Source organism: Arctopsyche grandis, chromosome 2 (genome assembly GCF_051622035.1).
Source record: "Arctopsyche grandis isolate Sample6627 chromosome 2, ASM5162203v2, whole genome shotgun sequence".
Lineage (NCBI taxonomy): Eukaryota > Metazoa > Arthropoda > Insecta > Trichoptera > Hydropsychidae > Arctopsyche > Arctopsyche grandis.
The window spans coordinates 34,330,975-34,357,666 of record NC_135356.1 but is presented as its reverse complement, the minus strand read 5'-3'; the positions used below and the strand labels follow the sequence as shown (position 1 = coordinate 34,357,666).

Below are 26,692 nucleotides of genomic sequence, written 5' to 3'. Positions count from 1 at the left end.
ACTTATTTCCATCAAAATTCGTCATGGGTATGGTCGGCTACACTTCTCTTGACCACAGGAGGAGTGTTGCCCTCATCAAGTTCTCGTTTTCCATATTTAGAGGCTGTATCTCCTGTCCGTCTATCCTGGCTGAGTTGGGCCTTCATGCTCCAGAGAGTGTGGTATGGACCCCAGTGGCGTATATTGGGTGTGTGCTAGGTGTGCGGCGCACACCCGTGAAAACCAAAGACCACATAAAGTAGTATTTTAATACAAAATAATGTGTTGTTGTATAAACAGGCATTGATGTGTATGGTGTATTTACCGCGTGCGCTAAATGTATGGTGTATGGTGTGGTGTGCAGTCTGCAGCGTGTTGTGTGATGTTAGATGTAGTTTGTGCGCCGCGACGAGAGAATACCTATGCCGTGCAGCAAATTGGTGGGTTTGGTTGGAGTGTGCAGGCGGATATTCGCTTGTATAGGTTTGTTCGCGATATTAAGACGTACGGTGTGCTACGACTTCAGAGCACCGCGCACCGCACCGCACCGCACCGCACCGCACCGCACCACTCGGCAATTGACCGAATGCGATGCGACACGTGGTCTCGTACTTTTTCGCACATTCGTATTTTTATGGTCATATCTCAGTCATACCTCTAATAACTAATAATGGCTAACAGTGTTCAAGACATTTTAACTATTCCGTTTTCAAATAGAAGTTTTGAGATAAAATTAAAAATAATTAAAGATGGGAAACCGTGTCCGTCTCTTCCAAATTTATCCAGTTTGCATAAAGAAAAAACAAAAGTTTACACTAGACATTTTTGCGTTTCAAATTATAAAAAATTCGAATGGATTACAGGCTGTGAAATTCGATCCAAACTTTTCTGCTGGCCATGTTTATTGTTCTCCAAAGATATTAATGTGTGGAACAAAGAAGGATTTGCTGATCTCAACCATTTGACAGCAGCACTGAAGAAACACGAAGGATCGCAGGCACACGTTCAATCATTTCTTTCCATACAAATGTTTGGCAAACAACGAATCGACGTATTAATTGACAGTCAACGTAAAGCCGAAATAAGTCGACATAATGAACAAGTAAATAAAAATAGAGATGTTTTAAAACGAATTATTAACGCAATAATCTATCTAGGAAAACAAGAACTGTCCCTGCGAGGTCACGACGAGTCATGTAATTCCGTAAACAAAGGCAATTACATTGAATATCTAAATGCTCTTCGAGAATATGATTCTGTTTTAGATACTCATTTAAATACTGCTACTACCTTTCGTGGTACTTCTCCAAGTATACAAAATGACATAATCGAAGCAATCGCTCATGTTATTAAAGTTCATATAAAAAATGAAGTAGAGTCAGCAAGTTTTGTTGCTATTATTCTCGATGAAACTTCAGATATAATGACAAAATCACAGCTCTCAACAGTTTTACGTTTTGTATGTAAAGGCATTGTACATGAACGGTTTATTAGTTTTACAGACGTTAGTGCTGATAAAACATCTAATGGTCTATTCCGTCACGTGGTGAACATAGTTGAAGAATTTAAAATTCAAGACAAATTGGTTGGACAGACTTATGATGGAGCAAGTGTAATGAGTGGACACGTAAATGGTTTGCAATCCAAAGTCCTCAATGCTTATCCTTTTGCTCTTTTTACACACTGTTATGCTCATGTATTGAATTTAGTATTGCAGCAAGGTCTTTCTGATATTAAAGAAAGTAAATCATTTTTTCAAACTTTAAATGGATTGTCTACATACTTTTCAAAATCTTCCAAAAGAGTATTCACCCACAAGGTGGAATTTTACATCTCGTTTAAGTAGCACAGTACAACAATACAGAAGTCAATTTACAGATTTTTTTCGACATGTTATAGAAAATTGTGAATTATGGGACACAGATACTGTTATAAAAGCACGAGGGTTTTTAGGCTTTTTAGAGGATTTTCAAACAATTAAACTTCTTCAATTTTTTTCAAAACTGTTTGGAATAACTGATGTTTTGTATAACATTCTTCAATCTAAATCTTCGGACGTTTTATATTGTTGTAAAAAAATTAATGATGTTTTGCAGCAACTGAAATACGAAAGGGATAATAATTTTGAAATGTTATGGAATAATTATTTAAATGAAAAAAATGATGATCATGATCGTAGGCCACAAAGATTAAAAAATTATTCAGAAGTAGAAGATAAAACTTCATTTCGTCAATTATATTTCAAAATAGTTGATAGCATAATCGCACAAGTCGAATGTAGATATTCTTCACTTTCCAAATTAGAATATTTTCACCTTCTTTGTAATGATAAATATGACGAATATAAAGAAAATTTTCCAAATGTTTTAATTAATAAATTAAAAGATTTTTATGGATCACTGTTTGATTATATTCGATTGAAAAACGAACTCATTGTGCTATATTCCAGCTCTGAATTTTCAGAGAAACCTGTTCATGAATTAATACAATTCATGACAAAAAATAACCTCGAATCTGGTTTTAAAGAGGTGTTTAAGCTGGGAGAATTAATATTAACGATACCAAGCAGTACAGCTTCAGCAGAACGTTCTTTTTCGGCGCTGAAAAGAATAAAAACTTGCTATAGAGGTACGCAAGGTCAAGATAGATTATGTGGCCTTAGCTTAATTTCAATAGAAAAAAAGTTATTGGTGGAATTAAAACAGAAAGACACATTCTATGCAGACGTGATTGAAAAGTTTATGTCTCAGAAACGTCGCATTGAACTTATGTATAAATAACTAATAAATTAAACATTTTTGTAATGCAAAACGAGTATTTTTTTTTAATTGCTAATTTTATACCCTATGCCCTACGGCATACACAGCACACCCGGTATTAACACCCACCGTCCGCCACTGATGGACCCGCCATCGTCCCCTTTTTCACACTCCTTTGGCTAGAACTGTGGCATTTAGTTATTCTCCCATTCCTCGCGGCCTCCGTTTCTTAAATTCTCTGGATGGTGCCATTGACATTTGTCATGTCTCTCTTCGTTCTCTGCACCAATTCCTAAGTTATGGAGGTCGCGACCATTTAGAAAGGTTGAGTTAGTGTTTTTAATTATGATTTTATTATGATTTCATGTTTTATTTAGTTATCCTTTCCTTATTTGATTTGTATATGAAATTTGTTTATTTTACTTGTATTTTTTACTATTGTACTTCTTAATATTTTTAGCACACTCGTCGCTTTGGAGCAATCTGTTAGACGAGTGTGCTTGATTAATTGATTTTGTAAAATAAATAAATAAATAAACATAGTCTGCAAACAAGAGACATGAAGCATTGCGTAATACTTTAGGGAGGTTATTAATAACTATAGTAAAAAGTAAAGGGCCTAAGGTGGACCCCTGAGTTACACCAGATCGCGTAAAATATGAAGGAGATTCATAAATAACATATCTAACAAATTGCTTCCTATCACTAAGATAAGAAGCAAAGAGTTTAAGAAGACGTGGAGAAAAGCCCACGTCAGCTAATCTGATCATAAGAACGTCACTATTGACAAGATCAAAGGCTTTACGAAAGTCAAAGTAGGCTACATCAACTTGTTGACCACCGTCAACTTTAGACATGGTATAATAAGAAAAGCAGGCAATATTAGTGGTAGTGGAACGACATGGTGAAAAACCATGCTGCTCATCACACAACAATCTTATTATAAATTTAAATTTAAAGATAAATTTATAAATTTAAAGATTAAAGATAAAATTATAAATTTAAAGATAAATTTATAATTTCTTGATGAATTGGAGAATTTTCATTCATTTCAAGGTTTTGCCAGTCCAAATTTGGTAGATTAAAATCACCAGTTATTAAGAATTTTGAATCAGGATATTTTAATCTGATTGTTTCAATATTATTTATAAAATTATTATATACACTAATGTCAGAGGATGGAGGGATGTAAACACAACCGAATATGCACTTTACATTGAAAATTTTGGTTGATATAAATATTTGTTCGATGGAATTGTTTGTGTTGATGATGACAGATGATGAATGAACTTTTTTAATAAGAATTGCCACGCCACCGCCTCGAGTCTTCGTACTGGTGTTTATGTTTCTATCATATCTATACATATTGTATGTATGAAAGTTTAGTTCGGAATCATTTATAAGGTTGTGTAGCCACGTTTCTGTTAATAATATGATGTCATATGCGGAAGCAGCTATAGCATTTTTAAGGAATTGTATTTTAGATATAATGCTTCTGACATTTTGGTAATATATTGTTAGTTTTTTGTACTATTTTTATTTATTATTTTAGGCACTCCGTTAAAATATTTTATTATTAAGTCACTTTCACCTTTGTCTTTTCTGGTATTCATTTCGTTCCACAAATTGTTTATATGTAGTCTTTGCATGTACGTTAGGTCGTTTTTTATTTTAATTCCTAGTTTGGGTCCTTTTCTAAGTAATGATATTGCTGTTTGCTGTACATCGAGTTTAACTTTTAGGGGCCTTGGCTTCGTACCTTGTTTTAATCCGATTCTATGAGCGGTGAATTTGTGGTTAGGTAGCTCGGCTTTTGACAATAAATTTGCGATTACATTATTGTCGTCATTATTACCTGTTTCAGTAATGTCAAATATGATAACATTGTTTTTTCTATTTTTTCTTTCTTCCATTTCACTAACAAGTTCCAATGTCGATTCAATCGTGGTGGGTGTATCTTTAGACATATACATTTTGGTAGCTGACAGCTCTCCTTCCAGCATTGCAATATTACAGGACATTTCGCCTACAGTTTGCGAGATATCAGAGGTGAAAGGCATCAATTTGGCCATTTGGTCCTTGCTAAATCTATTGACAGGGTCCATGAGGACTTGGACCATACTCTCTAATATTTTGGAGACACTTTGCACGTACTTGGCCATTTTATATTTTATTTATTAACAATGAAGAAGTAGCAAAAACACACTTTGGCGACACGACCGAACGCGACAACGAACACAACAATTATATTAGATATTAAGTGGGTACAATTTTTGACGTGTAAACGTCTTTCCTTTTAGGACCACAGTATAGAGAGTGCATCCTGAGGTTTCTTGGTTCAAAAGGTCTTGTTCGATAGATATTAAAAAATAATTGAATAATTTTTTTAAATGTCTAAATTTTGAAATTGACGGGGACAAATGACTCTCGGACTGGGACACCGGGACACAGACCTCGAAACTGGGACATAGGCTTGTGTAGTTCGCGAACGAACTAGGTCGTAAGAGCGCTCCCACAGGTGAACTAGTCGAACTAGTTCCCTCACTCCTCGTTCCATAGTTCCATAGTTCACTAGTTCGTGACCGAATGAGTGAGAGTGGGACGGCACTACACTAATACTGCCGCTCGCTCACTGCACATGCGCGTCTTGTTCACTCTTACGATCTAGTTCGTTCGCGAACTACACAAGACAGTTCGTTCGCGAACTACACAAGAATTTCATTAGTTTGTGACCGAATGAACGAGAGTGACGTTAACCGAACGTTAAATAAATTTTAAAATAATAAGACACTGTCGTTATCAAGTAGCTTATGCTTCTAATGTATAATAACAATTACTATTAACAATTAATTAATTTCTTTAATATACTTTAAAAATAGTTTACGTATAGGGTTAATGTGTTTTGTTATAGGGTATTTGTTACGATGTCATCAAAAAGAAAACATAGCCCCTTGTGGACTCATTTTACAGAAGACATTGATAATAAAAAAGCGAAATGTAACCATTGTTCAACAATAATAAGTATTGCGGGCGGATCGAATGGTAATTTAACCCGACATATGAAAACAAAACACCTTTTGATCCCATTAACTGCTGAAAGACAAACACCGATATTACCTAGTTTAAACTCACTTCAATCAAGTCAAAGCACATGCGAATCGGAGAATATAATTTCAGCATCATCAAATATAGTAGACTCCCAACAATCGATGACCCAATACATTCGTAGACCACCGCCAGTTCCAAAGATTGAGCAAATTGATAAACAACTTGTCAAGATGGTAGCTAAAGGGCATCACGCCTTAAGAATCGTAGAAGAAACAGAATTTCGTAAACTTATTGAATTAGTTTCTCAATGCCCAGGCTATAAACTACCATCAAGAAAAACGTTATCGGAAAATTTAATGTCAAGAATTCACAATGACGTCATGGCTGAAGCAAAAATAAAGGTACAAGCAGCACCAGCGTTGTCTCTTAGTACTGATGGTTGGACGTCTAGAAATAACGACAGCTATATAGCTATTGTAGCTCATTTTATAAATGAAGAGACTAAACTTCACTCAGTATTACTTGGTTGTATCAATTATAAAGAGCGACATACTAGTCAAAACTTGTGCGACTTTATGAAAGTTGTTATGGCGGAGTGGAACATTTCACACACAGTTGCTGCCATTGTTAGCGATAATGCAGCAAATATCTTATCTGCTGTTAGACTTGGTGATTGGCGGTCCATCTCATGTTTCGCTCACTCTCTAAATCTTGTTGTACAAGAAGCTACGAAAAAGATATGTGACGTTTTGGGAAGAGTTAAAAATATTGTCGAGTTTTTTATTCGTAGCACACAAGGAAAACATAAATTGACTGCTACGCAGCAGCAAATGAATTTGCCTGTTCTTAAGCTCAAGCAGGATGTACAAACCTGCTGGAATTCCACTTTTGACATGCTCAAGCGAATAGTACAGGTAAAGGATGCAGTGATTGCTACCGTTGCACTTCTACGCCCTGATTTAACTTTAAATGAAGGGGACTGGGAAGTCATAGAGGAAGTTTTACCGTTACTCAGTCCATTCTACGAGATTACCTTAGAAATAAGTGCCGAGAAAAACGTCACTTTATCTAAAATAATAATTTTGTGTAATTTACTAACAAATTTTTTACAAAAACATGTTTCTTACAATACAAAAATAGTTGATGTGCAGTCTCTGCTAAAGAAAGGCATGGAAGATCGTTTAAAAGATATAGAGAAGAATATGTTATACGCAGAGTGTACGATTTTGGATCCTCGATTTAAGACGAGGGGATTCAAAAATCAAAGAGCCTGTGAAATGGTAGTACAAGCCCTTAGAAATAAAATCGGCCAAGTACAATTAGTTCAAGGGGGTACTCCAGAGGCTGTTCCTACTTCCAGCGACGCATCAACATCTATACCTAGTAATAAAAATAGCTGCATATGGGATGAATACGACCAAGAAATACAAAAAATTACTAGGCCAGATAACCAGCTTGCTGCTGGCATTCGCGAATTAGATAAATACCTAAATGAAGAGTATCTAAATCGTAAAGAAGATCCGCTTCAATGGTGGCATGAACGTCGTTTGATATACCCTCACGTTTACGCGTATGTTTTGAAAAGATTTTGTGCCGTAGCAACATCTGTGCCCTGCGAACGCGTTTTTTCAGCGACGGGTCAAGTCCTTAATGAACGTAGAACACTATTGTCATCGAATAAAGTGTCCAAATTGATATTTTTACACAGTAATATGTAATATTATTTTTCCATTTTATTTTTTTTTTATACATACGATCTCACTCAAACAAGTCATTATGTTTAATTGTTAGGTAACAACTTTATAAGTGTAAGTGATATTTTTTACAAGAACTAACCAGTACCTAATAGTAATATAATTGTTGATTATTTCTAAAAAAATATAAAAAATTTGATTATTTTTGTTTTCTTTTTTGCGTCATGTGTTATTCTTTCATCGAGCCAAAACGAGCGAACAATCTGCGAGTGAACGATCTGCGAGCGAACGAACGAGCGAACGATCTGCCTTTCACTGATTCGAGCTGGGAGCTGACGAACTAGAAGAGCGAACTAGTTCGTTTAGGAGCGGCGAACTAAACTGAGAGATCTGATTTGCGAACTACTATGCCCAAGCCTACTGGGACATGTCCCTGTCAACGCGGACGTATGGCAGCCCTAGTGTACGGGCATGTCGATTAGTGGTGTTGGCGTGTGCGTCGAAATGAGCTGCGTCGTTCGCATATTCGACCAATCGCTATCGCCGTGGGTGAACCCCCACTCCCAGCCATTACATCGGAAGCGCTGCTCGCAGTCGGCAGAAGTGGTGCGCCCATCGCGGTGAGTGCACGTCGCTGGGCTCTCAGCTCTGAGCTCGTGCCAATGCGGACCGCAATGTTCGCCGCCATTTTCCGGCAGAAGTGCAGCGGCCATCGCGGCGGGTGCGCGTCGCTGAGCTCTGAGCTGCCGCTACCCGCCCCCCCCCCACCACCACCCCCAACCCCCCGCAGGTACGCTATTATTGTAGCTTTATTGTTGCCCTTTCGATCGTTGGTCGCGTTTGCCGTGGGGTGGGGTTGATTGCTTTCGTCGATCGATTGCACAAGTGCTCGTCGATTGATTGCACATTTGCCACCAAACAATCAGAGCCACCGCGACCTTGGAATCGCGTCTCGTCATCCCCCTCGACTGTGGCGTCGTTTCCTTTCCGTTTCTCTCTCTCTATCAATATTACCACAATCGCATTTTACATTTTGTGCTAATGCAGATCGCAATGTTCGCCGCCATTTTCCGGCAGAAGTGGTACGGCCATCGCGGTGAGTGCACAACGCTGAGCCCTGAGCTGCCCCTCCCCGCCCCTCCCCTCCCCCAACGCTATTATTGTAGCTTTATTGGCTACGTTCACACTACCGATATCTACACCCGACATTTTCGAATTTTCCATATCCAGTTCCTTTATTGCAACCCGTGGTTGCTATTTAGGAACTGGTTATGGAAAATAGCCATTGTTGCCGCGTTTCAATCGGTTGGTCGCGTTTGCCGTGGATTGATTGCTTTCGTCGATCGATTGCACAAGTGCTCGTCGATTGATTGCACATTTGCCACCAAACAATCAGAGCCACCGCGACCTTGGAATCGCGTCTCGTCATCCCCCTCGACTGTGGCGTCGTTTCCTTTCCGTGTCGTTTGCGCGCTTCGACGAATGCCTCGAAATATACTATATATAAAAACGGACTGTCGCTAAATATATATATTTGTATATTGGACGATCAACCGTCAACCAGTATGCGGAACAAAAAATTTTTTTTTCATTTTTTTCAGTTTTTTCAGCTTTTTTCATATTTCTCATTTTTTCAGCTTTTTTCATATTTTTCAGTTTTTTTCATATTTCTCATTTTTGTCATATTTTTCATTTTTTTCAGTTTTTCCCGCTTTTTTCATATTTTTCATTTTTTTCATATTTTTCATTTTTTTCAGTTTTTTTCATATTTATCATATTTTTGTGCTACGGGCGCCAGAGGCGTCCGGAGCACTGGGGGCGAAGGCCCCGGGGGCGCCGGGGGCAAAGGCCCCGGGGTGCCGAAAGCAACGGGGGCGCTGGGGGCAAAGGCGTCGAGACGTCGGCGATGCACAAAACATAATTCGTAATTCGTATTCACTTCGTAATTTGTCAATCGTAACTTCTAATTCGTGCATCAATTTCTTTCCGAAACCAGTCGATTCAATATCTTTAACTTTATTTTTATTCGAGTTTCATTTCCTTTTTGAAACCACCCGTTGAAATCAACGGGCCCAACACTAGTATAAAAATAATTACTGTATTGAAATTGTCGGTCATATCTACATAATTTCATAAATGCTCTCTGATAATTTCATAAATGCGAATAAATTTATTCGTCAAAAAATCAATTTTATTTTAAATTTTGCCATAGTTTATAGCATAGGATATATTTTTAGATTTTTTTCTCTTCAAAAAGTTGTATAAAAAAGCTGGCTACCCTAGTCAAAAATTATAGTTTTTTGCTGACACCCAACAGAGTCCCGAAAGAACGCGGTCATTTCCTGAAAATGAAGCTGTACTTCCAGCCGATCCAGAACTGCTGATACAAGTTGCTGAGGTTGTGTCCAAATATCATCAGGTATTTTCGAAAATCCAGAGATTGATAAACTTTCCTATGTGTTTTAGTTTGGCTTTTTATTTGTACTCATTTAATTGACTTCTAGCCGATCCTGAACTGCTGATAAAATTTCCCGAAGTTGTATCCAAATATCACCAGGTATCTTCGAAAGTCCAAATATTGTTAAACTTAATTGTGTGTTTTAGTTTGACTTTGGCTTTGTACTCATTTGAAACGTACGTTTCTATTTCAGATAGTTGCTGATAACAAACGGAGTCTCGAAAGAACGCGGTCATTTCCTGAAAATGAAGCTGTACTTCCAGCCGATCCAGAACTGCCGATACAATTTGCTGAAGTTGTGTCCAAATATCATCAGGTATTTTCGAAAATCCAGAGATTGATTAACTTTCCTATGTGTTTTAGTTTGACTTTTTATTTGTACTCATTCGAGTGACGTTTTTATTTCAGATCGTTGCTGATAACAAACGGAGACTGGAAAAAATGCAGTCTTTTCCTGAAATGAAGCTGTACTGCTAGCCGATCCTGAACTGCTGATAAAATTTCCCGAAGTTGTATCCAAATATCACCAGGTATTTTCGAAAGTCCAAATATTGTTAAACTTAATTGTGTGTTTTAGTTTGACTTTGGCTTTGTACTCATTTGATTGACGTTTCTATTTCAGATCGTTTCTGATACCAGAAGGAGACCGGAAAAAAGGCGGTCTTTTCCTGAAAATTAACCTGTACTGCCAGCCGATGCATTCTCGCTCGTGATGAGGTTTGTACCATCGCTGTATGTACGTCAAAAACGACACACGTCCATCATTGTCATCGTTTCATCGTATTCTCCAGTGAATTCGCTGCATTTTTCTTTTATAATTTAGAATTTGGTATCTGCGAGGTGCCGCACCCATTCACGTGTGGTCTATTTTATTTCCAAAGTTTTTGTGCAATTAATTTGTACAATGAAATGTACAGTTACCTGCATATTAGTAAATCGATTCTTATGTCGTGAGACGCCAATACGACCAATTATATTACTATTACTATATATTAATCTACTGTGTGAATCCACATAGTGGGAACAGCTCATTATAAAAGTAATATTGAAACGTGTCATTGGGTCTTTGGTACTTTTAATGTACTACATATCTTAATATGGTTGTCACCTTTCATTCGCGCTTGAAACCAGATACTTTTTCACCTAGATTGCTCGTCAAATATTGCATCATTTCGAAACTGCCATTGTCAGCGATTTTGGAAAATGTTACTTTGCAAGACAAAAAATTTCTGCAAATTGTGGCATTCGAAATACTTTTTCTATCCTCTCGACAGTATCTTATCGCGCATTGTCTTTTTTAAGGAATTTTATACTCCAGTCTAGAGTTTGAGTACCAGTCTAGAGACCATCCATACTACGTGGTTGTGGGTATATCCATTACAAAGAGGAGTGTCTAAACACACATCAGCTAATTGTCCTCGTCACACATGTTCTTTTTTCGCTACTACATTGGAAAATATGATTCGTCCTCCTGGACGTCCTAATTGTTGGGCTACCAATTTTAATATTTGCTTCACCGGCAGCAGGAAATTTTAAAAGCCACAGACACACAACTACGGAATATTTTTCAAAATGTTCTCCCACATACTCGGCGTTATTGGCTCTATCTTATAAAGCTGATTAAACTTACAAGAAACTATGGCATCATTTGGCAATGAGTATTGTTGTCGAGTAGCTATTACGATACTTTGAGGAGCCTCTTCACCGGTTGCTATTTACATAGGTCTGAAGCTTTTCCAACCCATGCCTCATATGTAGAGGTAGGATAGTCACAGTGCTATCCATTGTTCGGCAAACCTTTAACAATGCATTTACAACCTTTGAACAATACACGGCCCCCTCAGGCTCCGGTGACTACTCATATGGTTCTCTGACAGTTCTTTAGAAAGAAGTATCGTCCTGGCTATAGACATAGAATAACTATATGTTATTCTATATGTATGGTCCTGGCACTTTCTACGATGGTTCGGTAGTCCTGGCACTTGTCGGAAAGCTCTCCTTTCTAAATGTTTTGCCCTATGGGTATTAAAAGTACGTCGCTATTTTTGCTAGCCTCTGGTTTGTAGGGAGTAGCATTTAAATCCCAAAGTGATGGAGTTGCGGTGGCCACCTTTATTACTTTAATTACTTTTTATTTGTTCTCTATCGACACCAGTCTTCCATCTTTTTTGTGATAATAATGTATCATTAATAGTCTAGGTAAATTTTTTTGCCGCCACATTTTCATGTCTAATCGAATCGACGGCACGATGGACAACCTTCAAATCACTAACGTATCTTTTTCCAATAAATTTAGAACGAGAACGCGTTGAATCATTCATCGATGGATGTCAATCGTGTCCATGTACCTAATTAGTACATAATTTTATTTTTTTTTATCTTAAAAAAATTTCTCACGTCTAAAAGCTGTTATATGTTACATAGATTGCAGTTTACCGAACATGGGGACGGTATATAATCGGCTTCAACTAATCTTCTCGCAATACTCGGTTCAAATACAATTGACGGCTCGATGTAACAATCGTCATAAACGTCGTCATCATCTATGCAAATTCTATTACTGCACACAGATAGACGATCTACATCATCGTTAATATTTTGGTCGGAAAGTCTGATGTTGCGTGTTTCAACACGAAAGTCTTTTTGACGTATCATTCTAAAACCGCCGTTTTAAAATTCGCTGAAATTTTCATGTTGCATACCGCTAGGTATGGAAAACTTCTTTAAATTGCACACAAGAGTTTTACTATATTATATTTTTTGCATACGCGATATTATAATAGTTGGACTAAGGACGCTTGCAAAATCAGTTTGTTGGTGATTTTGTGTAATTAGTTCTTTTTTACAACTTATCCGACTGCAAATAGCGGTGGCTTGTGCCAATTATTGAATGTTCAGCTTTGAATCTGTGCAAAAAAGTTTGCTCACTTTTGGAATGTAAATCATTACGATTGATCGCATGTTTGACTAGACAAAAAATCACACTGTCTTCTGATTCCAATTTGTCACATAAGAGCAATATAAGAAAAGTAAATATTTATTTTGGTTAAATCATTTGCTATAGTATTTGTTTTTATTATTTGTATATATGACTAAAAAAATTCACCATAGCCCATACAATAATATGTTGTTTACATATGTAAAAAAATCTATTGTTTTAAAATCATTTTGAGGGCTTTAATTTAAAATCATTAGAGGGCGTTATTGTAGACGTGTCCTTTGATTTGGCCCTCTTCGTTCCTCTTCTGCCAAATGAGATATGTTAGCTCGTCCGAGATATGTTATATATGTATGTAGATACCGCATATCTATTTTGAATCTCCCCAGCACATTACACAAGCAGTGTGACTAGTGACTACACATACCTTTTTGAGGCTACGAAACACGCTTGGCATCACACTAATCCTTATTATTTCCAGTCTTTAATGGCTCAGAGTATGAATACTGAACCGTCTTGAGTGGCTGCGGCGAACGATTGATTGTTTTCGCAAGGAGCCATACCGATGACGGGTCCTGCGCCACGATTAAACATCGATTTCGATCTAAACACATATATTTCTTGATAACTTTATGTTTATTATAATGTATATCTCAGTGGCAATATTATAATAACAAACAGCTTACCTATTAACTAAGCTTATTCCTTCTAATTTTGCCAAATCCCAAAGGCGAACTGTGCCATCGTTCGAACTGCGAACTGTGCCATGTACTCATGTATCTAGGTACATTGAGCAAATGAACAATGAACGGCGCAAACTAGTTCCGGTCTCTAATTATTACATTTCCCTGGAATTTTATCATTAAAAATTACATCAAAATCATCTGTCAGATCGACGCGATGACAGCTGGCTATTCCGGCACGCATTTTTGCCACCCATACGCTGTTGTAAAACATAATTGTTCAACATTGAATTTGTAAATTCATTATATTTTCATTAAACATATGTATGTTTTTCAAAGCTATTATATGTATATGTATGTACATACATAAAATATGTACACATAATGTATTCAGAATAATTTCCGTAAATTTTCTCATAATCCTATTATCGATTTTTTTATTGTATAATACTATCCATTCCGATATGGGCTCATCGTGATTTAATTTTTCCTTTCAATAAAGGCGATCCTTGAAAGGAAATTTCATCGCGAGACTTTTCAATTACCTTTTCCGTAATACTCCACACGGAAAATTCAATCGGAACGCTGGCGCCAACATTGATTAATCCCTCGCCGTGAAAGGCTGAAAATAGTCTCTTATTACGTCGCCAATATATTGATGTGTATATATATTATATATATTTTCAGCTACAGGACGAATATAGACCACCTGGCGAGGCTGATAGAAGATCAACCGACGAAATCTCTAGATAGAGTGGTACATGTAGGTACATATTTATATCTCTAGATACATGTAGGTACATATTTATGTATATGTAGGCTCAATTACTAACTTGGACTATCGTCCTCTCCAACATCGGTAATACCGGCTCTGGCTTTTATCTGATTGTATAAACGATGTTGCTGCTCACATCCCAAAACGGAGGATAGCAGACAATTATAAATTTTTCAAAAGAACTTCAATTGCCGAACCAAAATCCGCTAATTTTACAGCAGCTCCCTTGCTTTGCTCGCTAGCAGTAAATTCTCAGGTTTCAAATGTTCGAACCGTCGGAATTGTTTACTTTTAAAATGAATGCCAATAGAATATTCGCTTTCAAAATTGATGTTCATTTGGTTGTGCTTTCAAAATGTTCCCACATGAGCTTCTCGTTGGGTATTTGCATTGGATTTTACAGATAACATTGCCGACGGTTTGTCTTTTGTAGCGAATACAGTAGGCGGATTAGGTTTGGAGTTCATCGAACTTACACTTATGTGTGTAAAAATTTCTTAAGAATGAACAGTACAGAAAGCCAGTAGATATTTGGGCTTGCGGAGTAATTTTTTATATTTTATACTTGTCGGCTATACAACAAGATAAAAGCCAGAAAAAAGAACATCGTTTACACAACCAGATAAAAGCCGGAGCCGGTATTACCGATGCTGGAGATGACGATAGTCCAAGTTGGTAATATAGCCTACATATACATAAATATGTACCTACATACATGTGTACTCTTCGTATATATTTGTAAATTTTTGTGTAAAGTTTGTATAAAGTGTAAGTTCCACTAACATTTTGATGTTTTCTGCGTTTGCTTTGCCTTTAATATTCACCAATCCCAAATACATAATTTTCAAAATTATCATTATCGTCTCCAATAACATGAACTGTCACGTTTTATTATCTACTTAATGTGCAATCTGTCTATTCATCTACCGTAATAGAAAATAAACGATTATTTAATGTTATGGAACTGTTGCCAAACAGTTTTCACTTAATTTTAAATTACATTACATTCATAGATTTAATGTTGAATAATATGTTTTTGAAGAAAAAAAGAGTATATCAGTTAAACATTGCCATTGTGAATAAGATCAGTGATGGAGTTGCGGTCGCCATGCCTCTTATATTATCATATATGTAATATTTGTATGTAGTTTTTGTCATACTGGGTCATAGTGACACAACAGTTGTACCAAAACCTTATATTTATTTCCCAACTACTCACCAAACAAATTCTTTATAATATACATATTATATATTATATTTGTATGAAGATTTTGTGGTTAATAGATGTGAACAAATATACCTACGTATATAAAAAGTTGTATTCGTCTGCAAATGGAACTTTAAAGACCTGTACATTTTCCACTAATTAAATTTACACGTAGGTGTGTACGATTTCTGTTGGTGTATTTATGTATGAATATATACGTATGTGTATCTCTTATTTATGTGTTTGAGGTAGAGTTCATTCCATTTGCAAAACAGCATGTATAATTTTATTCAAAATATAAAACAAATTTATTTGGTATGGGTTTGATGGCAATCTACATATATGGTAATTGTAAAAATGTATAATAATCATGTTTTTATTTATAATTTTTGTACATATCTTGATCTATGTAGTCCACCAGTTACTTTGGAGTAATCTGGAAGAAGATTGTGCATGATTAATTTAAATAAATAAATAAAAATAAAATTTGCAAAAGAGCGTAACCTATTTAATTTCAAGTAAAAATAGCGTTTGCAATTTACATTTTATTTGTAATGGGTTTTGAATTTATATTTTGTAAATGTGGTGTGAGTTTGATCGCAGTTGTCCCCGTGTGTCCAATTTTACTTGATGTTTTACATTTATATTTGTTAATAAAATTGAATTTGTCAAAAAAAAAGTACAATGTCGTATTATTTGTAGTCTGATGTTTTTCATTATATTTTCACCGTTAATTGTTCAGAAATGATGTTTTGCTTTTATAAATGTAAATAAAATTGAATTTACAAAAAAAGAACACTATCGTATTTTTTTCACCCTGATTCTTTTAATTATATCTCTTACAATGTGTACCCAAAAGTAGAAGAATAAATGATTAAATTGCAGAATATCCACAGTAGAGTAAGTATAAAATTCTTACTATGCTTCTAAGGAAGCCAAAATCTCAATTTATGATTATGAATAAGGATTCATTTATTTCACCATAATTGACAGCACGCCTAGAGGTTGTGATCGAGAAATCTCGTGAAATTTTGATGTGAAATTTCGAGATTCTCATTTCTCGAGAATATTTTATTATGAAAATTCGAGATTCTTGTTTCTCGAGAAAACGTTAATTACAATCTCGAAAATATCGAGAATATTTTAAATTTATCACTACACGTTTTTTTCAATAAACTAACTGATTTATATTCTTATTAACGAGTAAATAATTTTGTTTAAGTATTTTAATATGTATAGATGGTCATCGGTAGAGACCCGTATTTTGGGCATCTATTTTTGTCAATTTTAACATTTTCATTTTGCATTTTAGCGTTTTTGGGCATTAAAATTGTTCAATTTAAAATTTATGTACATATACAATTTAAAGACAACACAACCATTAAAAGATATTAGAAAAATTCAAAAATATTTTGAAATTAAAATTACAATAAAAAAAACATGAATATAAAAATACAAAGAAAAAATATGAATATAAAAATATAATACCAATTAAAATTGATTAAAACTTAAAATGGAGCATATTTCTACAGATTATTTTTTCAGATTCGTGCAACGAACGGTAACAATTATATTGTATTTACTAAAATACCATTCAGCATCCACACTATTAACGGGACTCCAAATAGATTTTAGAACGACACAACCAAACTCTTCATATTTAATTTTTGTTGTCATCAATAATAGCGATATATCCGGCGTGGATCAACTTTTTTATATTCTCTATTAATTGTCTAAAATGTGCTGATATCCTTCCAAACATTCAGCCTCTGTTACATTACATTAAACAATGGCAGGTTTCTAAAAAACAAAACTGTTTCTTTAACATTAATATTAGATTTTGAACCTGCCACAGATGGATTGAATAGTTTACTCAATGTTCGGAGGAATAGATTTCTCATTTAGTCTTGAGTGCAAGTCTAGTTTTAAAACGCTTTTTTGAGCAGCCTTTTGGATACACAGCTCCAATTGTCTTCTTTTGTTTGCAGTAGTAGACAAAAGCAGTCGCTTGGTTTCGACAGGAAAAACACCGTCTGTAGTAAACTGCAAGCTCTGTTTTATCCTTTCAATTTCTTCACATAATAAATGGGCAAAGGGATAGGAAGACCCTTCTACATTGTCTATTAATTTTATAAATTTTATGCAAATTTCACTTTTGTTTATTATTTTAGCATCTATTCTTTTTTTTTTTTCGCTGCGCTGGAGGTGGGGAATCTTCGAAAGACAGCCTACAGTCCGAATTGCAGGGTAGTGCCGGATTTTACCGGCTAAACCCCACCCCCGACCTCCACTCTCTGGGACCTCTGTGTATTACTTCAAGGAGTGGTGGTCCATTCATTCATCTTCGTTCATTCTTTGTTTCTAGTCGTTCTTTCTTTCTTTATTCCATTCATCTCGCGTGCATTCTTCTCTCTCGTTCATGCGCCTCTTTCTTGCGCATCACCGTTGACGCGAACGTGTCGATGACTACCCAAGCTTCCATCTTCTCTATTAGCGTCTTGCCCAGGTTTTCAGGTGAGGTCACTCCGATTTCCTTCATTCTTTTTCTTTCTTCCGCCCAAGCTGGGCACTCAAAAAGGGTATGCTCTGCGTCGTTCACTTCGGCTTCGCAGTGGTAGCATTTTGTTTCGGCCTCCTTTTGTATCCTGTGGATGTGCTTGCCAAAGCAGCCGTGGTCCGTCAGCAGCTGTGTCAAGTGGAAACTGGTGTCGCCGTGTTTCCTCTCGACCCAGTCGCCCACGGATGGGATGATCCTGTAGGTAAAGCGTCCTTTACATTCTTCGTCCCACCGCCTCTGCCAGCACCTCATCAGCTTTTGCCGTATTTCCTTCCGCCTGCGTGTCGCTGCTTCTCGGGATTCCGATGCATTGCCTCTCGAGCCGTCGAAGAGTTGCTTCCTCTCCTTTGCGAGCAGATCGATCGGGTTGATTCCTGCAACTACCAGAACAGCGTTCTCGGAGACAGTCGAGTACGCCGTGGCTACTCTGAGTGCGCTCCTCCGCTGTACTGAGGCATACTTTTTCCTCGTCCTTTCTATTTCCATGGAATCCGCCCAGATCGGTGCTGCGTAGAGAAGCGTCAATTAAGCATTAATAGCAATGTTTCGATAGCTGCGGGGGCTGAGTGTGTGTGGGTAGATGACCAGCGACTGTGTATGTGGTCGTCGTCGTCTCGATCAGCTCGCTCTGGAACGGTGCGGCGTGGGGGAATTAGAAAGTCAGTTTAGCTTAACCTGTTTATTGACAGTTGAATGGCCGAGCCGAGGAGTTTTGCTCGGCGCCTCTGCCCCTTTATGGCGGGGCTGTGGATGAGTACGCTGGCCGGTCAGGAAGGGTAGACCAGCCACACCAAGACCTTCTCGGTTGGCGTCTCGCGAGCGTCTGGTCTGGCAGACGAGCGCGCAGCCCGTTAGAGCCCAAAACACGGCCATGTGGGCTTTTGGCTCGAACAAGCAAAATGCCCAAAATACGTGTCTCTACTGATCACGTTTTCGTGATCTAGAAAAAATGTGTGTGTCTGTGTTTCTGTGTATTTTGGGGATTTTTTGAACACCGTTAGTCCTATCGAACTGAAATTTAGTATCGGTTACTGAAATTCTTATCGACACGAGATAATTTTTTTTTCAAATTTTTAAGTTGACCGGAAATGCTACCTCCCCTTATAGGTGTAATTATTTGAATTCAATTATCTCCCAAACTGCCAACTGAATCGGACTGGATTTTTTTTACATGTAATAGAACCTTATGTTTTTTTAAATATTTTTACCTGTACCGGAAGTAGTACTTTTACTTTAGAGAATCGACGTTTTTTATATTTTCTCAGACAATTTTTAGTTTATTGAACTTAAATTTCATATCTATAAGTTTAAGCTTAATACCAAGTTATGTATACAATTTGATAAACATCCGTCAACCGGAAGTGGCACTTTACCCTTGTTCGATTTTTCTTCCACTATTCCACTACTCGACCTCGCGGCGGTTCTTCAGCATGGAGGGTGATAGATCTCTGGCTTTTCCCTGGGTGGCCACTCGAAATAAAAGGCGAGTGTTGCCCTATGGGACGATGGGAGAACGTCGCGTTACAGTATTTATTAAATGTTATGGAACTGTTGCCAAACAGTTTTCACTTAATTTTAAACTACATTACATTCATAGATTTAATGTTGAATAATATGTTTATGAAGAAAAAAAGAGAATATCAGTAAAACATTGCCATTGTGAATAAGATCAGTGATGGAGTTGCGGTCGCCATGCCTCTTATATTATCATTTGTATATGTAATATTTGTATGTAGTTTTTGTCATACTGGGTCATAGTGACACAACATTTGTACCAAAACCTTCGCTTGACCACAAATTTATTTCCCAACTACTCACCAAACAAATTCTTTATAATATACATATTATATATTATACTTGTATGAAGATTTTGTGGTTAATAGATGTGAACAAATATACCTACGTATATAAAGAGTTGTATTCGTCTGCAAATGGAACTTTAAAGACCTGTACATTTTCCACTAATTAAATTTACACGTAGGTGTGTACGATTTTTCTTGTTGTATTTATGTATGAATATATACGTGTGTGTATCTCTTATTTATGTGTTTGAGGTAGAGTTCATTCCATTTGAAAAACAGCATGAATGATTTTTTTCAAAATATAAAGCAAATTTATTTGGTATGGGTTTGATGGCAATCTACATATATGTTAATTGTAAACATGTATAATAATCATGTTTTTACTATAATTTTTGTACATATCTTAAACTGTGTAGTCCACTAGTTTCTTTGGAGCAATCTGGAAGACGATTGTGCATGATTAATTTAAATAAATAAATAAAAATAAAATTTGCAAAAGAGCGTAACCTATTTAATTTCAAGTAAAAATAGCGTTTGCAATTTACCTTTTATTTGTAATGGGTTTTGAATTTATATTTTGTAAATGTGATGTGAGTTTGATCGCATTTGTACCTGTGTGTCCAATTTTACTTGATGTTTTACATTTATATTTGTTAATAAAATTGAATTTGTCAAAAAAAAAGTACAATTTCGTATTATTTGTAATCTTATGTTTTTCATTATATTTTCACCGTTAATTGTTCAGAAATGATTTTTTGCTTTTATAAATGTAAATAAAATTGAATTTACAAAAAAATAACACTATCGTATTATTTTCATCCTGATGCTTTTAATTATATCTCTTACAAAGTGTACCCAAAAGTAGAAGAATATCCATGCAGAATATCCACAGTAGAGTAAGTATAAAATTCTCATTATGCTTCCTTACCAAAATCTCAATTTATGATTATGAATAAGGATTGATTTATTTCATCATAATTGACAGGACGCCGAAACAAAGTAAACCTTTTACAAAAGTAAAATCTGTTCTTATTTCGATGATCAATCAATCATCGTTAAGAGGGCTGGACAGCAGCGCCTTGTCCATACAAACTTACTAAACTTCTCCCTTCCTCAATTATGGCACTAGAGAAATTATTTTTTAATATGCTATGGATATCCACCATTGGGGTGCATCTATCGTTTTATTTTTTTGATTTATTATTTTTTGTAGGAGCTAGGAGCCGCCAAACATCTATAAAATCGCCTCTTTTTTACACCCACGAAAAGAGTCCAGCGTGCTTATTTAACGGTCGATTTAAAAAAAAATACGCTGATAGATGCACAGAAAATATCTTTCTCATACCGATGATGAAATTTTTTTTAAAATTGGTTCAGTTTTGGAGGAGAAAATAGTTGATTAGGAAAGCTGGATTTTGTAAATTTAAAAGAGGTAGAATCTGTTGGACGCGCATCTGTCCCTTTTACTCAATATATGTGCGGGGGTCGGGGGGGGTCCGAGGCTAGTACACGTACACGTACACTATACACACACACTCGCACTAACATACGCACTCCCATACGACTCATATATGTACCACTGTTCACATGACAAGTTCATACATACGATATACAATTCGCTCGAATCGTAACTACACAATATGTACGTATTACATATTTCGATACATAAGTACTATATTCGCGCACACCAAATTGCAACTTCTGACTTGTCGATTTCTTTTTATTTCTCCAGATTGGTGTGTCTATGTATGTACGTGACACTTTTATACGAACTTCTAAAATAAAACAATGTGTTATGTAAAGTAATTATTGAATTTATTCAAAATATTTTTTCATTTTGTTTGCGGAGAAAATGAAAATAAAATACTAAAATCTATTTTCTACATATATATTAGTGAAATATTCACATTTTTTAAAATACAGGAAAAGATTATAGTAATTAAACCCTTTCACGGGCAAATTATTTTAAATTGATATATACGATTTTTTTCTTCTTGAATATTGTTCACAGGTACAAACAGAAGGCAAATATATTTTTTATTAAAACAATTAGTAATAAAAGTGGGAAGTATATTTTCCAGGGATCTTTCCTTGGTGCAGTTTTGAAAAATGAAAATGCATTTACAGATAACAAATATACTGAACATAAAATAATAAATGAAAATAAAACACACATTATTAAATAAAATATAGATATATTTAAATAGACTTATCAGCTTCCATGACATTAGCGCTGTCACGCCAATTTTTAAAACACTTGTGCTCAGTTGCATCTATATTTAATTTTGTAGCTCTGGCACATATGCAGCGGTAAGGGCGGTTTCAGACTAGCGTTTTATTTCTGCGCGTATACGGTCATTTCGCCATACGCGCTTACACGCGCGCTACTTTTTGCGCTTCAAAAAACCGAACGCGCGTACACGGGCTTATTTCGGCGTTTTCGCTCGAACCGGTAGTGGTGATTTAGTATCAACATGGATAATACGAGCTTATAAGCGCGTCTACGCTCGTACGAGTTGCGCGTATGGAAAACGAAGCGCCTATACGTGCCTACATGCACTTCAAAAAACGAGATTATACGCGCGTATAAAACGCTAGTCTGAAACCGCCCTAAGAGTTTCGTACTCCGAGATATAAAACTTTTTTAGTTCGGAGCCCTACTATGCACGCTGCACCAGACAAGGAGTTAAACCCACTTTTATATGATCTCTTTGCCCAAGAACCGTCTGCAATGACTGTCAGTAAGGGATATCCTTCCTCGTCTATGTCACCATTTAAAATGGCGAGCCTTTTTTCTTCTTCACCAACGACAATCATTTCATCAAAGGCACATTCTTCGATTGTTGGCGCTAAATGTTGTTCTATGCTTGTGTAAGTTCCACGACTCAAATTTCATTTAATTGTGAATAGCCATTACCTGTACAAATAATTCCTTCTACGAAAGCAGTATTTGCGGAAACTTGCAGTTTCGGATCTTCGGAGTATACAGTTTCCTTTGCTAAGCACATTCTACACCGAAAAACATATTCGCTGAGAAAACCTTTTCTTATTTCTTTCACAAAATTTAAGTCAGATAATGTACAATTAGTGTGTTCATGCTAAATTTTTGAAAGCGCTGAAAATAAATATTTAATATCTACTATTCTGCGCCCTTCTAATTGTTCATGAATATCTGTTTCGTTGGGATTGTCTGCTTCTGCTTCTATAACTAAATCATCAAGCCTCGTTGATGACGTTGAACTAGCTGTTTCTGATAAATTTTGATCGAATAAATCTCGCGGAACTGTATACAAAGATGTCGGTCCAGAACTTGTGGAGGCTACAGCTAAGTTTCCAACAGCAGCAGCATTGGCGACATCGATGTTTATCTCTTTATCTCTTCATTTTTACTACCAGACATGTCAATTATTTGACCTAAATATAAATAATTATTTACTACTTCTACTGGTTTATCATCTAAGGGGATGCTATCAGGCATGCAATAACTATTGAACATTAGTTTAGTCTTATCTACGTTAATTTTTAATCCTACTTTTCTACTTTCCCTGTCCAGCTGTGTTAGTCTGATAAGTAGGTCAGCTGAATCACGAGCTACTAGAACTATATCGTCTGCGAACCGAAGGTGACTCAAAAAGCGACCATTGATGCTTACTCCGGCTGTATCCCAATCCAATTTCCTGAAAACTCCCTCAAGCACCGCATTGAATAACTTGGGCGAGATTGTATCTCCTTGTCTTACTCCTTTTCCTATGCTATGCTCACATCACTACATTTTGCATAATAAATAATAGTTACTAAGTCACAAGAAAGCATTATTACCTGGTGGTCGAATGTGTTGTAAGATGGATATTTCGTTTAAAATATCGTTTTTGTCTTTTAGTCGACTGGAACATACGTTATTTCTTCCCTTTTCTTCCATCCATTGTAAGTACTCAGTTCTTAGACTTTCGTACAAACAAACGCTGAACGATATGCATATGACACGACGGAAAGGAGAATTCAAAGAAGCGGGACGCGTAAATACATTCATAAGCGCGAGCGACCGAAACAGCATATTACGAAAGATGCATGTTCCCAAGCGTTGCAAGTACAAATATTTCCCGCTCGCATCAATAATACATCAATAATATTCGATGTTTGGGAATTTGTGCTCGATGCAAAACGCGCGCGCACACACACACTCTCACTCACTTTCGTGGTAGTTCGGGCTGTAGCTCGAAGACAGAAACAAAAACAACATTTTTTATAAAGCGATATTCAAAAGTGACGCTGCTATCCAACCCTCTTAACGTTTCTTCCTTGTCATTTTCTTCCTAGTGAATGATATTGGAAAAGTGGCAACACTGTTACCACTCAACTGTCAAAATTTATAAAATTACTAAGGAATGCTTGTGAAATTGTATTTTCGCCTGTATAATTAAATATATCCAATTGAACCAATTGGACTACAAATTCGTCATAAGGATAGGGAAAATATATTTTAACTAGGGACATAATACATACATACACATTCCGGAAGTCACGTCTTGAATGCATGGGCAGGTAAGACAAATCCTAAATTATTTTTTTTTAAATCTTGTTCTCGACGTTAGGATCTTTTTAATGTTTTCATAAATACTCGTGATAAATCTGCATTAAATAGTTTATACAAATATTAAAATTTTTCGAGTAAAATCATCATTTGAAAATATTATTCAAAATATCTAACTACATAGGTCTATTATTATAATTATGAAAAAATATTCGTTTAACCGCATTTCTTAAGAGGGTGACTTTTTGATCCTTATTGCTTTAAAATGCTTAATGATTCACATGATTGAATCGATTTTGAATGATGATTTGGGTGAACTATCATCAATGTGCACATATTTTCAATGAAGTAATATAAAAGAACACTCAATTTACAAAAGCAAAAAACAATAAACTAAGATATTATTATTTAGGTGAGATAGTTTATTGTAGCGAAGATGTAAAAACATATTATCATTAAATAGCAGCGATATAAACACAACTGCGATTTTGAGATTCATCCGATTACTCTGTGGTCATGTAGAAATGCGATTTCCCGAAGAAGCAGAGCTGATTTTGTACACGGAAAAGATTAATTAGACAGCCTGGTAATTAAATATAGGTATAAACAATTATTTAATACCAATTAGTGAAAAAATATGATCGCAAATATGCATAAACAATATCGTGATCTTAAATTTATAGTTGCCGAGAAATTAAAGGCTGATTCAATTCAAACATTTACATTCAAGTCATTACAAGTCATACATTTCATGCAGGAAATACGTTGACTTACATGTGGTGTATAAATATTGATTGGGTCGATAAGAACAGGACAAGAAAAAATGATTATTGAAATAGTCTCAATAAATTATTCAAATCTTCATAGTAAAAATATTTCATTATTTTTAGTGTCGCAATTAATATTTATTTATTTCATAGTTTTGAAGAACCTATTGCGCCACAATGGCCTACATTTGATGATGAAAAACAGAAAAATAAAAAATAAAATACATAAAATAAAAAATAAAAATAAAAATAATAAATAAGAAAAAGAATAAGTGTACAAACGTGTAATTATCAAAAATCACATTCTTAGTTTCATATTGAACAAAAGAGAAATAGTACATAAAGAGGAAGAAAAAGAAAAAGTGTGACGAACGGATTTACGCGCGTCGTGTAGAGGGCGTTATACGTCGTTATTCTTCCAAGAGTCGAGTTATGTAGAAACGTGGACTAACCTTGGGATAGTTATATATATATATATATGTATATAGTCGGGGAGGTTCCTGACTGCAAGTCGTCTGCGTTGATAACAGCTTCCTCGTGCTCGGGAAACTGGCTCTGCGGTCGTCTTCTCGTTGAAGCACCGCTGGTCGGGTCACAGCAGCGGGAGGGGGGAGGCAGGAGACAAACTCCGTACTGCCTCGTGTGGACACAAGATGGCGATCTTTGAGCGTCTCTGAAGACGCTCGGCGGAGATGCTGGAGGTAGGTCTGTCCCGGCTGACGGCTGGATGTAGAGAGAGCTGCTCTCGATACTTCTCGAGAGGGGTATGGTGTTGGCACGGTAAAGTAACTGGTGCCACCCTAAAGATTACTACCGCTACCAACTGAAGGGACACTCGGGAGAACGTCGCGTTACAAAAGTAAAATAAAATAAAACAAAATATAAATAAAAATAAAATCACAGCGAGGCTCAAATGAAGAGAGTAGATTAAGATTCCACTCATACATCACATTCAAATTAAGAAAGTAATGATGAGCTCAGGTCACCAGATAAATATGTTAAAATAATATCCGATAACCTACGCTCACCTAGGTGGAAAATATCGCATTCAGGGACGGCAGCAACGATTTCATTGAGAAGTCGAATAGCTCTTGGTATAGGAGCCATTCGAAAAATAACTGTGCGGGCAGGAGGTACAGCCATCAAATGATGATGTCTACCACACACATAGTTATTAGGGACATAAAGTCCCAACTGCTCCAGCAACAACGGGCATGACGTATTACCACGCAGTAGCTGGAGAACGAAACGAATGAACGAGAAGTTTCTCCGAAGTTCAAGGGAATTATACCCAAGCGTGCCCAAAAGGAAAGGAGTAGGATAGAGATATGGGTAGTACCCATACTCTTTCTTATATAGAAAACGAAGAAATGCTTTTTGCACTTTTTCGATAATTAGAGAGTAGTTTGCTTTATGCGGATTCCACACAATCGCATTATACTCTAGCTTACCTCTAACAAGCGAGTTGAAAAGCAAGCGAGAAGACAAGGGGCT

General features: G+C 36.2%; 1 protein-coding gene and 1 long non-coding RNA gene across 2 annotated transcripts; both read left to right on the top strand.

Moving 5' to 3' along the window:
- The first annotated feature begins 5,662 nt into the window (after positions 1–5,662).
- LOC143922404 (E3 SUMO-protein ligase ZBED1-like) lies at positions 5,663–7,799 on the top strand. Its single transcript, XM_077445628.1, has 3 exons — positions 5,663–6,844; positions 6,938–7,493; positions 7,726–7,799. Exons 1-3 carry the CDS (start codon positions 5,663–5,665, stop codon positions 7,797–7,799), a joined length of 1,812 nt encoding a protein of 603 aa, XP_077301754.1.
- Positions 7,800–21,695: 13,896 nt separating this feature from the next.
- LOC143922693 (uncharacterized) lies at positions 21,696–23,879 on the top strand. Its single transcript, XR_013261627.1, has 2 exons — positions 21,696–22,219; positions 22,516–23,879. It is a non-coding gene; the product is annotated as an uncharacterized LOC143922693 (long non-coding RNA).
- Positions 23,880–26,692: the final 2,813 nt, after the last annotated feature.

What these genes read in the sequence shown, in the direction of transcription:
- LOC143922404 (XM_077445628.1), top strand. Translation starts at nt 5,663, where the DNA reads ATGTCATCAAAAAGAAAACATAGCCCCTTGTGGACTCATTTTACAGAA. An exon ending in AAATAAGTGCCGAGAAAAAC is followed by an intron (nt 6,845 to 6,937) that starts GTCACTTTATCT and finishes GTTGATGTGCAG; the next exon opens with TCTCTGCTAAAGAAAGGCAT. An exon ending in CAAATTGATATTTTTACACA is followed by an intron (nt 7,494 to 7,725) that starts GTAATATGTAAT and finishes TCTTTCATCGAG; the next exon opens with CCAAAACGAGCGAACAATCT.